The sequence below is a fragment of the Chiloscyllium plagiosum genome, chromosome 4 (assembly GCF_004010195.1).
Source record: "Chiloscyllium plagiosum isolate BGI_BamShark_2017 chromosome 4, ASM401019v2, whole genome shotgun sequence".
NCBI classification, from domain to species: Eukaryota; Metazoa; Chordata; class Chondrichthyes; order Orectolobiformes; family Hemiscylliidae; genus Chiloscyllium; species Chiloscyllium plagiosum.
The window spans coordinates 27,805,383-27,823,922 of NC_057713.1; the positions used below are offsets into that span (position 1 = coordinate 27,805,383).

Here is an 18,540-nt window from a genome sequence, read left to right on the forward strand (position 1 = left end):
TTTATTCAAATTATAGTTCATAGACAAAATAAAAACACAATGTTCCCATATGAAACATTGGGATTGTGAAGAACGATTTGAACACTGACCGGTATGAGAAACTTCTTCACTTCCTCTAGAGCATGTCCCATTCTTGCATATGCCTCGGATGGTGGAGCAAACACTTCAATCAATACATGGAGATCTTCATTAAGATGTGCATATTTTGATTCTCCACTTTTTCTTAGCTCTTCTTCCTTAATAAATATGGAGAGAAAAAAATTAGCTGACTTGATCAGTACATCACAATATTACTTCAAAGCTCTGGGTGTGGTGCAAGTGTTGTTTGTACTTTCAATTATTCTTTGTCCATACCTTTTTCAATATGTCTGGTATAGTGTATATTAAGACTGCAGTTGTTGTCACATACTTTGTACTGTAGAAATCTTCAACAGCACAGCATAAAAGTTGCCAAAGACCAAAAATAAATTTTGCAGCATTAATTTTTCTCACTTAAATCATATCTTCATGCAAGATGAGAAGATTTGTAGCTCAGGTGGAGGTTCACTCACTGAGCTGAAGGTTCATTTTCAGAGGTTTCATCACCATACTGGTAACATCAGTGAGCCTCCAGACTAACCACTGCTGATGATTCCTAATTTCTATTTATATGTTTGGGTTTCTTTGGATTGGTGGTGTAGTTTCTGGTGATGTCATTTCCTGTTCTTTTTCTCAGGTGATGGTACATCGGGTCCAAGTCAATTTGTTTGTTGAGAAGAGATTCCTCATCTCTGTCCAAACTGGATGATACTTTTATGGGAGAGTCTAGGATCAGCAGCCTTAATCTGTGTAAAGTAAGTAATCTCTGTCTATCCTGTTAATACCCTGAAGTATCTTGTATGTTTCAAGAAGGTAGTTTCTCATTCATCTAAACTGCAATGAGTACTGAACCCACGTGCCTACTCATTTCATAAGGAAACCCTTCCATACCTGGGATCAATCTTGATGAAACTATTCTGGACTGCCTTTAAATGGCATTATGTCTTTCATTAGATAAGGGGAGCAAAATTGCTCATGCCATTCCAAGAGTGATTTAACTAGTACCTTGCATAAGATTACCAAGATCTTTGTTTTTTAATACTCCATTCCCTTTGAAATACAGGTTGTTCTGCTATAATGCATGTTTCATTATCAATTTGCTATAACATGATTGATGAATTGGGGACACTGTTTAAATGGTGCTGCTGTTACATGATTTTCTTTTAGCATGGGACTGCACAAGAACAGAACTGCTAGGTTATAGCAGAACTAACTGTAAAAGGCAAACATTCAATTTTTCCTCCCTCTTACTGATTGAACCCTGATGTTAATTTTGAGATTTATGCATCAACATGTCTAAAACCCTTTGAGCTATAGCTTTCTGCAGTCTTTGTTTAAATAATATTTACCTCAGCAACCCATTTTGCCAAAGTGCATAACCAAATTATATTCCACCTACCAAGTTTTTGCCCAAACACTTAACCTGTCTTTATCCCATTATAGACTCCAAGGTCACCCTCATTATTTGTCTTAACATCGATTTTTGTGTCATCCACAAACTTGGTAACTGTACTTTCACCTCCCTCATCCAAGTCATTAAAATAAGTTTAAATAATGGTGGCCTCAGCACTATTTACCAATTGATATGCTGAAAATGCCCCATATCCTAATTCTGTCTTAATTGGTCAATCCTCTATCACTGCTAATATCTCCAAAATCATGGATGCTTCAGTGGTCTAACATGTGGTACCTTATTAAATGCCTTTGGAAGTCCAAATATTTTACATCTCCTGATCCTCCTTTTTTTCCTAGTCTTGTTATTGCATCAGAAAAATTGTACTAAATGTCAGGAATTTTCCTTTCATGAAAATGTGCTGACTCTGATTATGTTATGTATTTCTAAATGCTCAGCCATCGCATTCTTTATAATAAACACTAACATTTTCCCCAGTGACAGACATTAAGCTAAACTTGCCTTTCTGAATAAGGGTGTTACATTGGAAAACTGACAATCAGGAATTTTTCTAGAATATAAAGAATTTGTCAAAGATTACTAACACTATGATGATCCACTATGTCTTGCTGCATTCCATTAAATCGAAGGGACTTGTCAATATTTAACCTATTAGTTTCTATAGTACTTTTTCCTGTAGTGGTTATTATATTTTGTTTCCTCTTTTCCTTCACTACCTGGATTACTTGGTAATTTTGAAATGCTGTGCGTTTTCCAATAAGATGTTGAATAAATAATTTACATCATTGTGGCATTGCCATTTCCTTTTAATTTGAAGCTATTCTTAAAATCCCCGATTAACCATGGTCAGCTTATCCCCTTTCTAGTATCCTTCTTACTCATTGGGATACATCTTTTGTGAATCAGGATCTTTTTCCTTAAACATTTGCCGTTATTCAAGTGTAAACTCCTTTCCCAGTCCACTCCAGGTAACTCTGCCTTACTCATTAGTAAATACTGTTACTTAAATTCAGCATAGTTGTTTCTAACCCAAGTTTCTCACTCTCAAACTGACTGCTAATTTCTACTATGTTTTCTGGTCACTTTTCTAGAGGATCCTTTACTCAGTTATTTATCTGAACACATTCAACATCACGAGTTGCATTTGGAAGCAAACCAGTATCTCTTAAAAAGCAAGGCCCATTCTGTCCAGCCTAATTTTGGAACTGCTCACAGAAAATGATGGCAGAATACAAGATATTCTGACTGTACTTTAAGGAAATTAGATAATACCTATCATTAAGAGTCTAGAATATCCTCCAGCAAACTCTCAGAAGTTAGAGGATAGCCATGGCAGTCTAGGCTAAAATTTAACTTTGCAGACCTAAGTACAATGCCGTAACAAGTTCAATGACCTTAACAGTCAAAGTCAGTTAATGCATCTTCAAATGCCACATTTATCAATCAGCAGCCTTGCACATTGGAGCGTAATGGTGAACAGTGCCCTGCTTTCAATCAATAAATACTTAAGTGTAACGTCTCTATCGTTACCTCTCCCGTGCTAAAATGAACATTGCTACGATTCTCACAACCACATTTCTTAGATTGCACACGCTGCCTGTTAATCAGCCATTAAAGACATATCATCCAAATAAACTGTACATCTTCATTAAACATTCTTCCCCTCTCTCATACAAAGAAAGATATTGCATAATTGCTTTCTATCAGGGTATAGGCACTCACTATCATAGCACTGAGTCCACAGCCTCATTTAGAGTTTAAACAATGAAAGATAATATTTTCATAACTACCCTCCTTCTCTCATCTCATTTTTCAATATTACACAGGCCTAGACTTCTGTTTCCATGTTAAAGATGAGAGAGATATGGCTTACCTTCTAACCATATGTTGTGGAGGTAGCTTTTACCCTAAATTTTATTTTTAAGGTGATTTTAAGGTAGTGTTCCAAATTATTCAATTAGGCCACCAATAAAGTTTAATCAAGACACACTTTGTTCTTACAATGCAATTAAAATTTAACAAAAATAAAGAATCTTATAACTTCAAGATATGGCATACTTAACAAGACAATGTATTATTTAACTACCAGTCATCAACTGTTTCAATACAGGCAACATTCTGTATATCCATCCTTTGGCAAAATGCAATGCAGCAAAACATTAGGATTCTCACGTGCCTCTCCAGTCCAGTAAAAAGAAACAATCTGTCCCTGTGATTTCTCAGAAAATCTCTGTCCATGTCTTCAATCTAATAGCAATGCCTGCCCACTTATGATTCTTTTGTCTTCGCCTCAAAAACAAACACCCAGGGAGAAACCCTGCGTGGGTGGCACGGTGGTTAGCACTGCTGCCTCACAGCGCCTGAGACCCGGGTTCAATTCCCACCTCAGGCGACTGACTGTGTGGAGTTTGCACGTTCTCCCAGCGTCTGCGTGGGTTTCCTCCGGGTGCTCCGGTTTCCTCCCACAGTCCAAAGATGTGCAGGTCAGGTGAATTGGCCATGCTAAATTGCCCGTAGTGTTAGGTAAGGGGTATGGGTGTGTTGCGCTTCGGCGGGTCGGTGTGGACTTGTTGGGCCGAAGGGCCTGTTTCCACACTGTAATGTAATCTAATCTAAAAAAACCCAAAGCTATTTACAAACTACCAGCTGGGCATGACTGTGACAAAAGCCTTCTGCAAGAGAAACAGGGTTTCTTAAATGTACAGTATCATCACAGGGAGCAGAGTTAGAAAAGTACACAGCCCTGTGATCTTCATCTTTAAAAAGCAGCCTTCTTTTTGAATTTTGGACCCAAGGAAGCAAGCTACTTTGGGATTTGGATCCCCAAGATGGGATCGGCAGAAATTATACACAAAGTTAAACGTCAATTTCTTCACTGTGTCCCATACCTGACTACGCCTTGCCAATCTAGGCCCATCAACCTTTTATCTCTTAAATGCTTATGCTTATCTACTCATTCCGATCATTCACAACTCATTTGTTCCCAGTCAGTCATTCTCATTAATTTTTTTTTAAAAAGTACTATGTCAAGTTGTGCTAACTCATCTCCCACTCACCATCCTTTGTACTTCTCTCTCTCTCTCTCTTTCTCTCTCCATACTAATTCACCCATTATCAAGGATGGGTATTAATCAGGAGGCATAATGACAGGAAAGAAAGTGACGAGTCTGTTAGGTGTATTACACTGAAAAAACACAGACTGATAGAAAACAAGCATGCAATACAGTGAGATTTCAAGAACAAGTGCTTCTGAAAACAAACATCTCACTCAATTGTTGACCTGCATAAGTAGAAAAAAAGACATTTCATTTGTGGCTAGTACCCTGCATCAATAAACATCTCACTCAAGTACTTATACACCTTATATCAATAAACATATCCATTCAATATATATGTGAGACTATCCATCAACAGACAGCCCATTGTGAAAGTGGTATTTTGGGAAAAAATAATGTAAATTCTATAATAATTGTTTTATGTATTAACTACTCTGAGTAGTTTCTTGACAACTATCCAAGTCCCAAATGAGTTATACATAAATATGTCTTTGCTCATCGAACAGATCAAAAAAGCAAGTAATATAAACTACCAGTACTTGCCCTTTACTCTCACTCCGACATATGCAACCTAATCCCCTCAGCCCACTCACCACAACCCTTCAAACGGTCAACTTAGTGCTTACTTCCATTCGCCACCCTTTCCTTCTTTATCCATGCCACCTCATTGAGAGAATGAAACTCCAAAGGAGTTTGATATCTTCCAGGATAAAGCAGCTGCTTTACTAGCACCCCATCTAACACCTTCAGTATTTACTCCTTTCACCACCCACACATACAAGGAGCAATGTGCAAAGTTCATCCTAGGATGCACATGTGGGGAGGAACTCCAAGGTTCTGAGCACATTGATCAGCATGCCAATTTCAGCATTGATGTCTGCTTCCAGATTTGAGGACTATGCAGTGGGAAGGAAATTAGACAGAATGCTGGCAATGTACAACACCTAGAAGATACTTTGCAACAATTCTCTAAGGCTCCTTTAACAGCATCTTCCAAACCCACATCTCTGTCACCAAGGTAGCAGTTATATGGAATTACCTGCAAGTTCCCCTTTAAGCAACTGGTCATCCTAACTTCGAACTACAATCACCGTAACACCTACAGCTCTCTCCAGCTCAGCTAACCTAATACTACCACCCACATCTGACTGCATTGTGGTTCCCTACTCTGGAGATTCCAAAATTCCATATCAGTAGAGGCAGCTGATCAATCAGTAGCCACCTATCACCAGAAGCCGCACATGCATGAACTACAGTTCACTCAGATTTACAGCACAGAAAGAGACCCTTCGGTCCAACTCATCCATGCCAACCAGATATCCTAATCTAATCTAGTCCCATTTACCAGCACTTGGCTCATATCCCTCTAAACTGTTCCTATTCATAAACCCATCCAGATGACTTATAAATGTTGTAATTGTACCAGCTTCTATCAATTCCTCTGTCAGATCATTCCATATATGCACCACCCTCTGCATGAAAAAAATTTGCCCCTTGGAAATTTTCCACTCTCAACCTAAATCTATGCCCTCTATTTCTGGACTCCCCCCACCCGAGAAGGCACTTTGTATATTTATCCTATCCATAAACCTCTACAAGTTCACTCCTCAGCCTCCGATGATCCAGAGAAAAACAGCCCCAGCCTATTTAGCCTCTCCCTATAGCTCAGATCCTCCAGCCCTGGCAACATCCTTCCGAATCTTTTGTGAACCCTTTCAGATTTCACAATATCTTTCCGATACCTGTGGAATGAGAAGCCGGTTCAGGTTAGGACTTGTGATTTCCAACAAATCACAACATTTTTCACCATGGTGAAGATGCTCCCTGTTCTGGCAAAAATTGGGCCACAATCTGTTCAGATTTACAATGTGCAGATGGGTTTAGGCATTCACATTTTATTTCATCTCTTCACTCAATCCTAATCCCTTCATGTACCTGAAAGGACAGAGACAGAAGAGCTGTAAACTGGAAGAACAGTGGTCAGGAGGAAGTGGAAGTAGAAGGCCAGAAATAGTGGAGGAAAGACTCTAAAGCCACCTACAGATGACAACTCAGACTTTGGCAATCTGTTCATTTGAAACCTTACTGAAAGAATCTACACAAGGAAGGCCACCAGATTGAAGTGGTTGGTCATCAATGTAAGCATAGCATGGGTGTTAGACCCCTATAGGGTAAAGTTGCATAGAACGGTGTCTTGGAGGATTCAGATCAGGACGTCAATAGGACAATGTCCAGAAGGCAGCGGACAGGCATACAAATCAAATGCTTGTTGCATTGGGAAGCTGTCAGATAGCCGTCAGTCACCTTCAAAAGGAGGATATTTGCCATCTTTAGGAAACACTAATAAGCAGGGTCGTCGCTTGCAAAACTGAAAAAGAACAGGTTTTATTTTTGAGTCTTTGGAATTTTCTCAGAGCAGAAGAGTCAAGATTATTGACTATTTTTGAGGCAAAGCTAGATGGATTCTTGATAAAAAGACAAATCATTGTTATCTGGAACAGATATGGGGAGTCTGAATGGCCTCCTCCGGATCCAAAGACGTATGCGCATATCTCCCAAACTGAAAATCAGCAGGCTTTTGTCGGCCTTGCTGTAGCACCCCTAGGGCAAAAGCATGTGGAGATTCGCACTAAAAGGAACGTATGAGCACACTTCTGTTGAATAGCTTAATTTATAAAACCGATTTCATATAATTTACGTAACAGCAAATTTTGTTTTGCGGTCAACGAGACAGAAGTAGTGTGGGAATGTTTTTAAAATTCACTCGTGAGGCATGAGTATCACTGGCAGGTCATCAGTTACATGGCTAGTGAAATTATTTGATGTTGATTGCATTGGTACTGCACTTTGATAAACTAATGACAGTGAGCCAGTTGGAAAGGAGATATGTCGGTTTCTGACTTCCCTCTTTTCTGTACTCAAGAGCTGTGTCCTCATGATCGCAAAAGGCTTACATAACAGACAATTGCAAATTATGACACAAACTATGCCAAGTATTGCAGGGTGCTTCTGGAAGTGTCTACTAATGCAAGCCCTGCTTAAAGATCCCAATGGTCTGCTCAATTATATTTTGTACAGAAGTTTCATTTTCTTTATTTGCGTCCTGGCTGCAAGTGGGTTGCTCAGCAAAGTAATCAGTCACATGGTTAGCAGATACCCATTCTTGTTCTGTAACCAGATTCTGATTTGTTTTGATGTTCAAGTGCAGATGGTATAGCACAACAAAACATAAGAATGTCAAGATCGAAGGCATGATGAATGGACTACAGTTGCACATCAGCTAGACTTTGAGGGAATGCAATTCCTTCTAATTGCAATATATTTCAGAATTTACGATATCAACAAAAAGATGTGCACACAGTCAATGACACTTTGGAGTAGCTTCAAAGCCATATGCTCATACGGCTTTCTCTGCATTCAATTCTCTGCGATCCTCCCCTACAAAACAACGGATGGCAACTGGGCAACATTCCAAACACTGACTACTCCAGCCTGAAAGAAGTCAGACACATTTAGGTTAAATACCTTAGGCCCCAGAGTCAGTGATAGTGTCATCCCAGTCCTACCTGAGGCTGCAAGTCTTCGTTCAATAAATAACACCAAAAAAAATTTCCTTAATGAGAGAGTTACATAACAGCGTTCCAAACAAGAGGTTGAAGTTAAAACAAATTCTCCCCGAAAACCCTGGGCTCAAGGAATCCTGCAAGAGGGCTTATTCCCCTTAGCCTCCCTCTATAAGCAGTTAGTCCTCCTATATGTCAACTCTGTGCATTTTTCCTTGTTATACTGCACTCAAGTGGGAAAAAAATTACTGCAGCCAGGTCGGATGCAAGCAGAAATCTTAAGAAGTCAGAATCACATTACAGAATCATAGAATTATTATAGATCAGAAGCCATTTGATGCACTGTATCTGTGCTGGCCCTCTTAAACAGCGATTCCAGGACTTCCATTTTCCCCCATCTTCTTTCCACACCACTACACATTCTTCCTTTAAGTACTTGGAATATGTAGAAAAAAAAAGTCGTGCTACAGATTCAGACCACCCTAACCATTATGGCTGGAAATGTGTTGCTGGAACAGCGCAGGTCAGGCAGCATCCAGGGATCAGGAGAATCGACGTTTCGGCATAAGCCCTTCCTAAAGAAGGGCTTATGCCCAAAACGTCGCTTCTTCTGTTCCCTGGATGCTGCCTGACCTGCTGCGCTGTTCCAGCAACACATTTTCAGCTCTGATCTCCAGCATCTGTAGACCTCACTTTCACTTCACCCTAATCATTATGTCTGCTAACAAAATTAAATGACTAATCCTATTTTCCAGCATTCCGTGTGTATCCCTTAAAGCTCAGACTTTAGGTGCAATCCATTCACATTTTAAATTGAGTTGAGTGTTTCTACTTTCATTACCCTTTCAAGCAGCAAGTTCCAGGTATCTACCAATCCTGTGGGTATAAGCATTTTCCACACCTCTCCAGGAAATATTGTAAACCTATGCTTCCTGACTTCTCGAACCCAGGACCTCTTCCATCACTCTACTCAGGCCTCTTAAAAATGTTGTACACAGTTTCCCCTCAGCCTCTCCTATTCCAATGCAAACACCCTAGCTTTTCCATTCTTCCGTAACTGCTGCAAAATAATCACAAGAATCCAGAAGCAAGGTCTTTACTACATGTCAACCAATTTGCTATAGATAAAAAGATGATTAGCACTACTACTGGACTACTAATTCAGAGAACATGTAACATTGTGTGGATTAGGATTTGAATCTTACAACAATAGACTTTTAATTCAAATTCTAAAATAATGATCATGAATTAAACCATTGTCCATTATTGTAAGACCCCATCACTAATATTCTTAAAACTGCCATCCTTGCCGGGACAGGTATTGATTTGATCCAGAACCACAGCAATGTCTTAACTGCTGTGTGAAGATGGACCATTAAGCCATTCAGTTGTATCAATGACTTAAAACAAAAGTCTCCAAAAAGAAGAAGAGGGATGAAGCCCGACAGGTCACTTGGCGTCAAATAAGGCACCAGAAATATGACAGCAGCCAACTCAGCCCCATTAACCATGCAAGGTCCATATCAAACCTGGAGAGCTGTGGATATAGATTTGCTTGTTGAGCTGGAAGGTTTGTTTTCAGACATTTCGTCACCATACTAGGTAACATCAGGGTTCACTGATGTTACCCAGTATGATGACCAAATGTCTGAAGACAAACCTCCCAGCTCAGCAAGCAAACCTACATCCAGGACATCAACCTTAGCTACAAATCTTCTCAAAACCCTGGAGAGCTGTCTCAACCCAATAGTCATACTTTCAGAATCATACCTTTCTCACCAGCAGGTCAACATAGAGATGTACAACATCGGAACAGACCCTTTGGTCCAAACCGTCCATGCCGAATAGATATCCCAACCCAATCTCGTCCCACCTGGCCAATATCCCTCCAAACCCTTCCTATTCATATACCTATCCAAATGCCTTTTAAATGTTGCAGTTGTACCAGCCTCCACCACATCCTCTGGCAGCTCATTCCACACACGTTCCACCCTCTGCATGAAAAATTTGCCCCTTAGGTCTCTTATCTCACCCTAAACCTATGCCCTCTAGTTCTGGACTCCGACTCCAGGGAAAAGACTATTTACGCTATCCATGTCCCGCAATTTTGTAAACGTCTAAGGTCACCCCTCAACCACTGACAGTCCAGAGAAAACAGCCCCAGCCGGTTAAGCCGCTCCCTATAGCTCAAATCCTCCAACTCTGGCAACATCCTTGTAAATCATTTCTGAACCCTTTCAAGTTTCACAACATCTTTACGATTGGAAGATTCAGAATAGCACGCAATATTCCAATAGTGGCTTAACCAATATCCTGTACAGCCACAACATAACCTCCCAACTCCTGTACTCTATGCTGACCAAGAAAGGAAAGCATACCAAACACCTCCTTCACTATCCTATCTACCTGCATTCCAAGGTCTTTGTTCAGCAACAGTCCCCAGGACCTTACCGTGAAGTGTATAAGTCCTGCTAAGATTTTCTTCCCTAAAATGCAGCATTTCACATTTATCTGAATTAAACTCCATCAGCCACTTCTCAGCCCTTTGGCCCATCTGGTCAAGATCCTGTTGCAATCTGAGGTAACCCTCTTCGCTGTCCACAACACCTCCAATTTTGGTGTCATCTGCAAACTTACTAACTGTACCTCTTATGCTCACATCCAAATCATTTATGTAAATGACAAGTAGAGGACCCAGCACCGATCCTTGTGGCACTCCACTGGTCACAGGCCTTCAGTCTGACAAACAACCCTCCACCACCACCACCCTGTCTTCTACCTTTGAGCCAGTTCTGCAACCAAATGGCTAGTTCTCCCTGTGTCCATGAGATCTAACCTTGCTAACCAGTGTCCCATGGGGTTATCTTGTCAAGCACCTTACTGAAGTCCATATAGATCACATCTACTGCTCTGCCCTCATCAATCCTCTGTTACTTCTTCAAAAACCTCAATCAAGTTTGAGAGATATGGATTTCCTACACACAAAGCCATGTTGACTATCCCTAAATCAGTCCTTGCCTTTCCAAATACATGTACGTCCTGTCCCTCAGGATTACCTCCAACAACCTGCCCACCACAGAGGTCTGGCTCACTGGTCTGTAGTTTCCTGGCTTGTCCTTATCACCCTTCTTAAAACAATGGCACCACGTTTGCGAACCTCCAGTCTTCTGGCACCTCACCGGTGACTTTGATACTACAAATATCTCAGCAAGAGACCCAGCAATCACTTCTCTAGCTTCCCACTGAGTTCTCAGATACACCTGATCAGGTCCTGGGGATTTATCCACCTTTACCAGTTTCAAGATATCCAGCACTTCCTCCTCTGTAATCTGGACATTTTGCAAAATGTCACCATCTATTTCCCTACAGTCTAGATCTTCCATATCCTTTTCCACAGTAAATACGGATGCAAAATATTCATTTAGTATCTCGACATTTTCTGCGGCTCCACACAAAGGCCACCTTGCTGATCTTTGAGGGACCCTATTCTCTCACTAGTTATCCTTGTGTCCTTAATGTATTTGTAAAAACCCTTTGGATTTTCCTTAATTCTATTTGCCAAAGCTATCTCATGTCCCCTTTTTGCCCTCCTGATTTCTCTCTTCAGTATACTCCTACTTTCTTTATACTCTAAGGATTCACTCGATCTATCCTGTCTATACCTTAAATATGCTTCCTTTTTCTTAACGAAACCCTCAATTTCTTTCATCATCCAGCATTCCTTATACTTACCAGCCTTTCCTTTCACCCCGACAGGAATATACTTTTGCTGGATTCCAGTTCTCATTTCTGAAGGCTTCCCATTTTCTAGCCGTCCCTTTACCTACGAACATCTGCCTCTAATCAGCTTTTGAAAGTTCTTGCCTAATACCGTCAAAATTTAGAACTTCAACTTTTAGATCTGGTCTGTCCTCTTCCATCACTATTTTAAAATTAATAGAATAATGGTCGCTGGCCCCAAAGTGCTCCCCCACTGACACCTCCGTAATCTGCTCTGCCTTATTTCCCAAGAGTAGGTCAAGTTTTGCACCTTCTCTCGTAGGTACATCCACATACTGAATCAGAAAATTGTCTTGTACACACTTAGCAAATTCCTCTCCATCTAAACCCAGTCTATGTTTGGAAAATTAAAATCCCCCATCATAACTACCCTATTATTCTTACAGATAGCCGAGATCTCCTTACAAGTTTCTCAATTTTCCTCTGACTATTAGGGGGTCTATAATAAAATCCCAATAAGGTTATCATCCCTTTCTTCTCAGTTCCACTCAAATAACTTCCCTGGATGTATTTCCGGGAATATCCTCCCTCAGCACAGCTGTAATGCTATCCCTTATCAAAAAAGGCCACTCCTCCTCTTCTCTTGCCTCCCTATCCTTCCTGTAGCATTGTATCCTGGAACATTCAGCTGCCAGCCCTGCCCATCCCTGAGCCATGTTTCTATAATTGCTATGATATCCCAGTCCCATGTTCCTAACCATGCCCGGAGTTCATCTGCCTTCCCTGTTAGGCCCCTTGCATTGAAATAAATGCAGTTTAATTTATTAGTCCTACCTTGTCCCTGCCCATTTGACTCATTTCTGTTCTCAACTGTACCAGTCTCAGGTTGATCTCTTTCCTCACTATCTCCCTGGGTCCTACTAGTTTACATCCTCCCGAGCAGTTCTAGCAAATTTCCCTTCCAATTTAGGTGCAATCCGTCGTCCTTGTACAGGTCACTTCTACGCAAAGAGATTCCAATGATCCAAAAAAGTGAATCCTTCTCCCATACACCAGCTCCTCAACCATGCATTTATCTGCTCTATCCTCCTATTCATGCCCTCATTAGCTTGTAGCACGAGGAGTAATCCAGATATTACTACCCTTGAGGACTGCTCTTGAAATTTCTGCCTAACTCTCAAATCTCCCTTCAGAATCTCAACCTTTTCCCTTTCAATGTCGTTGGTTCCAATGTGGACAACGACCTCTTGCTGGCCCTTCTTCCCTGTGAGAACATTCTGCACCCTCAGACATCCTTGATCCTGGCCCCAGGGAACAACACCATTCTGCTTTTTCACTACTGGCCACAAATGTCTGTCTATACCTCCGACTACAGAATCCCCTAACACAATTGATCTCTTGGAAGCCGACGTACCCCTCATTGCATTACAGTCAGTCTCAATACCAGAAACTTGGCTGTTCGTGCTATGTTCCCCTGAGAATCCATCACCCCCTACATTTTCCAAAACAGCATACCTGTTTGAATTGGGTATATCCACAAAAGACTTTTCCTGGAGTTAACCCATCTATTGACTGTATCTGAGACTGTCACCGCATCCTATAACTGCCATCCATCACATACTATTACAAATTCCTCATCGCTTGTAACGGTCTCTCCATTCCATCGATCCATTCGATCTGATAAGATTTGCATCCAACAGCATTTATGGCAGATATAATCCGCAGTAACCCTTAAACTCTCTTTAAACTCCCACATCTGTATCATGCATATCACTGTACTAAAGGCCATTTTTGCTCCATCACAATCTACAGACCCAGAAAATAACACCATCTTATTCCTCTACAAAACACTGCCCCAGGTTAAAAAAAAAAGCCATAACTATTAATTTAAGTTTAATCAAGAGACATATAGGAGGTGGTGACAGCCTAATATACAGTTGGACTCGGAGGCCTCAATAGTGCTGAGAGTGTATCTACACCAAATGCACGACAGCAGTTCAAAATGATAGCTCACCACCACCACCTTCAAGGGTAACTAAGGATGGGAAATAAATGCTGGCCCAGCTAGAAATGCCCATATTCCACAAAATACCACTAAAAACACCACTAATCTTGGCAATAAAAGTTGAAAATAATCGATAATCAGCGGTAACAGTTGTCCTTCATGCTGAATATATTCTCAATACAAACATCACATCAGGTGGATACACTTAACAGTGACCTGTATACACTGCACTATGTTTAAATGTGTAATTAGACACCAATTTGGACCAAAAAAAGCACTTATAGCATCAAAAATGTGGATGTTTTAGAGTAACATTGTATTCAATAATTCTGCAATAAAACCAAAGCTGCCGAGGAGGAATCTGTCCCTTTTGCATTCCAGGTTGGGTTTCAAAGCACTGGGGGAAAAACAAAATTAAAATTGCTTGGTACAAACTTTCCCACACAGAACTATTTTAATCTATGGGCTACAATTGTTTGTCGACTGCACAACATTTCTCAGTCACAGGTAATCTTGATAACTCAAAAAGATAATAGTATCTGCTTAAGGTAGTGACATCTAGCTTTGCTTTTATGACTGGTTGCTGTGCACAGGAATGAAACACCAAATTACTTACTATAAATTTGGCACTGATGTTAAATGCGTTCTAGAACAATGTGGGCATTTAGTATTTATTACATCAAATTGGGAATTATCCCAAAATGTTTTTCATTGCAGTGTGCAAACTAAGCTGGACAGCAGCAATTTCTGAATAGCACATGTCACTTCAGGTGAGCTGGTACTGTTAAAACAGTATTCCATGAAACTTTCAAGATTTCAAAATTAAAAACTTTGGCCACAACAGGAAACCAAAAAGGAACAAAAACAGACAAGTGTAACTCAGTATACCTTGTCTATAAAAAGAAGATTAATAAACACACAAGGCAATATCTATATCTACCACTATTAGGTAAGTAACCTTAACTCTTCACTTTAAAAGCTTGCACAATTGAAATTATGGCTCAGTTAATAGGCTTTAAGTAACATTTTCAGAACAGCAACAAAAATCAAAACTCAAGCAGTCATATTAATTTTGTCTGCAAAATATTGCTTCATTATCCCTACTCCAATCATTGGCTCATCATAGAGTTTGCAGAAAGCAAAATGATTCAACATTTTTACCAAATGAAATTATTTCTTAAAATGTGCTACACCCAAATTTGAGCTCAAACTATAGTTTTTAAAACTTTAAAAGATTAACTTTGGACAGCTTTCTTTGAATTCAATAGCTTTTAAAGCACGTCTGCAAAGAATAAATCCATATCAGGAGGTCAGAATTAATGCATTGCCCTGTACTTGGAAAAGTAAAGTATTCAGGTCTTCCAGTATTGTACCCAAAAACAATTAAACTAATTAATTTCAATATCCATCACAAATATAAATGATCCCAGATATGGAGAGATTTTCTAATGAGAAAAGATGCAGTAGGGACTGAACGGATTGGAGATTGGAAGAACGAGAGGCAACCCTATTGAAACATGCAAGATTCTTACTGGACCCAACTAGGTAGATGCAAAAAGGTTGTTTCCCCTTGCAGGAATACCTGTGGACCAGGGGCCACAATATCAGAGCAAGGGCATCACCGGGGAAGGGGGGGGGGGGGGGGGGGGGGGGAAAGGGGAGGGGGAGAGGAGGAGGAATTTCTCCTCTTGGAGGGTAATTAATTTGTGGAATGCTTTACTGCAGAGCGCTATAGAGTCTGGGTCATGAATTATATTCAGGAAATAAGAGTTTAAAATCATTTAGGGAATTGAGGTTTAGTTGTATAAAGCAAGAAAGTGAAGTTGAGGATTATCATTATCAGTCAAGATCTGACCTGTAGACCTCATGGGGTGAATAGCTTACTTCTATTCCAACTTGTGGTTAGGAGATAGGTACCTAATTTCCTTCCATTTCTGTACTGTCACGTTACTGATGAGTAAGAAAGAATTGGTGGACAATCCTGGAGTGGCAACTTTACGGAATGGTGAAGAACAATAATTTTGTGGCGTGCTCTTTGCCTTTCCTTAAGGTTTCTATGACCTATTCAGCGAAGTCCCTTGGATCCTGAAAGCCTTTAATTAGAAAGTTAAAAAGTAAAGTTTTGAGTTTCTATTACTGATTTAAACATGGCTCCCTTCTTTCTCTACTTACCAAACTTATGCGCCCTGCATGAGTATTACTCAGGGGCAATTAACTGATACTTAGCCAGGTATGGGTACCAGACAGACTGACAGGCAGAAAAAGGCTTAACATCACAACACTAACAATATTAACTACAACAAACAATACCTGCCCTGTCAGCAATGTCAACAGCAGACAATATATAAACTAAATAAATAACTGAATGTAAGATGCAAAAAAAAAAAGTATTGGAATATTATGTTTTATTTGCAGCAAATGTATTCCTTTTCAATTAGGGTTCTCACTAACAAGAACTCGGAGAACAAAGCTATTTGCTGGTGATCAAAAATCTGAATATATTTAAGGCTAAGTTAGATAATAACTCAGCCATAATTGTTTTCTATGGAAGAGCACTTTAATGGTTCTGAAAGTGATCTTTGATCTTTAAATTTTATGAACACACAAAATTGAAAGTTTACAATCTTAACAGACAGCAGCAATAAATTGTCACAAACCACTTTTCATTTGATATACTCCAACCAACACTGCAGAACAAGTCAGAAGCAGGTGGAGAAAGACAAACAGACAAAAAAATACTGCCAATAATCTTTGAGTGACAAATGTTAACAAATCTCACCTTTGCTTTGTCTCGCATGGATCCTTTACCTAAAATGGACATTTTTGTCAGCGTTTCTTCCTGCAACCGCTTCAAAGAATTGCCACGTGGACCCAACAGTTTACCAACAAAGTTAAACTGCAAGAAGTGAGGAAAAAATAAGAAAACAAAACATTAATTCACAAATATTTCTTAGAAAAAAGAAAATTGTCATATAGTTAAATGGCAAGTACAGTTAGTGCACAATTCTCTTTTAAAAGAACAAGGACAAACCAGAAACTAACATTTCCTTTAATAAAAAAAAGTTAATATTAGAATCACTGCAAACTATACAATTTTACAGTAACTGTTTTTCACTCTCAATGAACTCACCAACATGCTTTCTCTTGATTAAGGTTTGGCGGTGGGGTGTGGGGGGGGGGGGGGGGTGCTGGAGTCTACTGACTCAAAGTAAGTCTCATTAATGTCTTTTATATGGCAGGTTTCAAGCTTCACACCAGGTGATGTGCCTGGCAATGCACTTAGTGACAAAATTTCGTTGCACTATTCTAACATTAGAGTTGTGTTGGATTAGATTTATCATCAAACTTTGCACCCCCTGACCAATGAAATTATTTCTCAACTTCAATATTGCATGGAGTTCAACAAAATAATGATACCGCACTTGCCTACTTTGCCTTTTAAATTTGGTTGGGATTCTAGTGCAGGAAAACGAGAAGCCAATCATCTGGCAAAAAAAATTGTATAATCTCAATATATTCTAATTTGGTTTCTTGTTTTCCTGCACTAGAATCCCACCTGATAAGAGGCAAAGTAGCCAAGTGCAGTATCATTATTTTGTTGAACTCCATGCAATATTGAAGTTGAGAAATAATTGCGATTGTCAGGGGGTGCAAAACTTGATGCTCTTAACAAATCTAATTCAACATAATGTCAGAAACTAAAATGTCTTAAGGTTGGACATTAGTTATAAGGCGGACATTTACTGCTCATCTGTGGATGTCCCATGATGCTGGCTGTAGCCATTCTGTAAAAAACTCGTGGGTCTAGCAGTGATTCTAACTTAGAGATTTTCATGATTTTGACCTAAAAACAAGGCTAATTGAATAGGTCTGATACTATCAGTCACAGACTATTTTAACTCTTGATGAATTTTCAAAAGATTTTTTATAAGATTCATCAATTGACATATGGGGTCACTGACATTCAATGCTGATCCCTACTCTAGATGATTAATCAAAGCCTCTGAATTATTATGATATTGCTCCCATGTTGTCCTTATCCTTCTCTAAAAGGGGAAGTTAGAATAGGAGAGTCCCTTCCATGGGAGGGGAACATTAAAGGCTAGGGCAGCATAATTGGTCATCAGTAAATGAGCTTCAGAAGGTAGCAGTGAGCCAGCACCTTGAACAACTGCTGATGCCCTTCGAAAAGATTGTACATAGTGCTGTTCAAAAGAGTATTGGAGCATTTTTATCCAGCAACAGTAGAGGAATGGTAATATAGTTCCAAGTTAGGATGGTGTAGTCCATGCAACTGGAGGTAGAGGTTACAGGTTTTAAAAAGATACTGCCAAAGAAGATTTGGTGACTTGCAGTAGTGGAGCTTGTAGGTGCTATCCACTACTGTCACTACACAATTCTTGGAATGAATGATGTGATTGGATAGGCTGTAAATCAAAGTGCCTCTAGGGTTTGTTTGGCTAGTACCATTACGTTTCTAGAAGAGAGTGTACCCCATGCCATTGATCGTGGAAATTCAGCAGGAGTAAAGCAACAATGTCAATGTCATATGTTAAGAAATTACATTGCGAAATACAAATATTACATGCCACTTATTAGCCAAATCTGATAAATGTCCAGCTCTTGCTGCACATAGATACTGAAGTACTTCAGTATCTGAGGAGAATCAATTAGTACTGAAAACTACAATCAGCAAACATTCCC

The 18,540-nt window shown here is 39.8% G+C and overlaps 1 protein-coding gene across 7 annotated transcripts in view; it reads right to left on the reverse strand.

Annotated features, from left to right (window-relative positions):
* The window catches only part of LOC122548906 (KH domain-containing, RNA-binding, signal transduction-associated protein 3-like), a 172,583-nt gene that overhangs the window by 88,263 nt on the left and 65,780 nt on the right, over positions 1-18,540 (reverse strand). For all 7 annotated transcript variants that reach the window (XR_006311362.1, XR_006311361.1, XR_006311360.1 and 4 more), the window contains 2 exons: positions 16,616-16,732; positions 90-236 (listed from right to left, as the gene is read on the reverse strand). Coding sequence is in view for 4 of the 7 variants with exons in the window: in XM_043687862.1 (XP_043543797.1) it covers positions 90-236; positions 16,616-16,732 (264 nt within the window). In the remaining 3 variants the exon portion in view is untranslated. The remainder of the gene's footprint in view (positions 1-89; positions 237-16,615; positions 16,733-18,540) is intronic.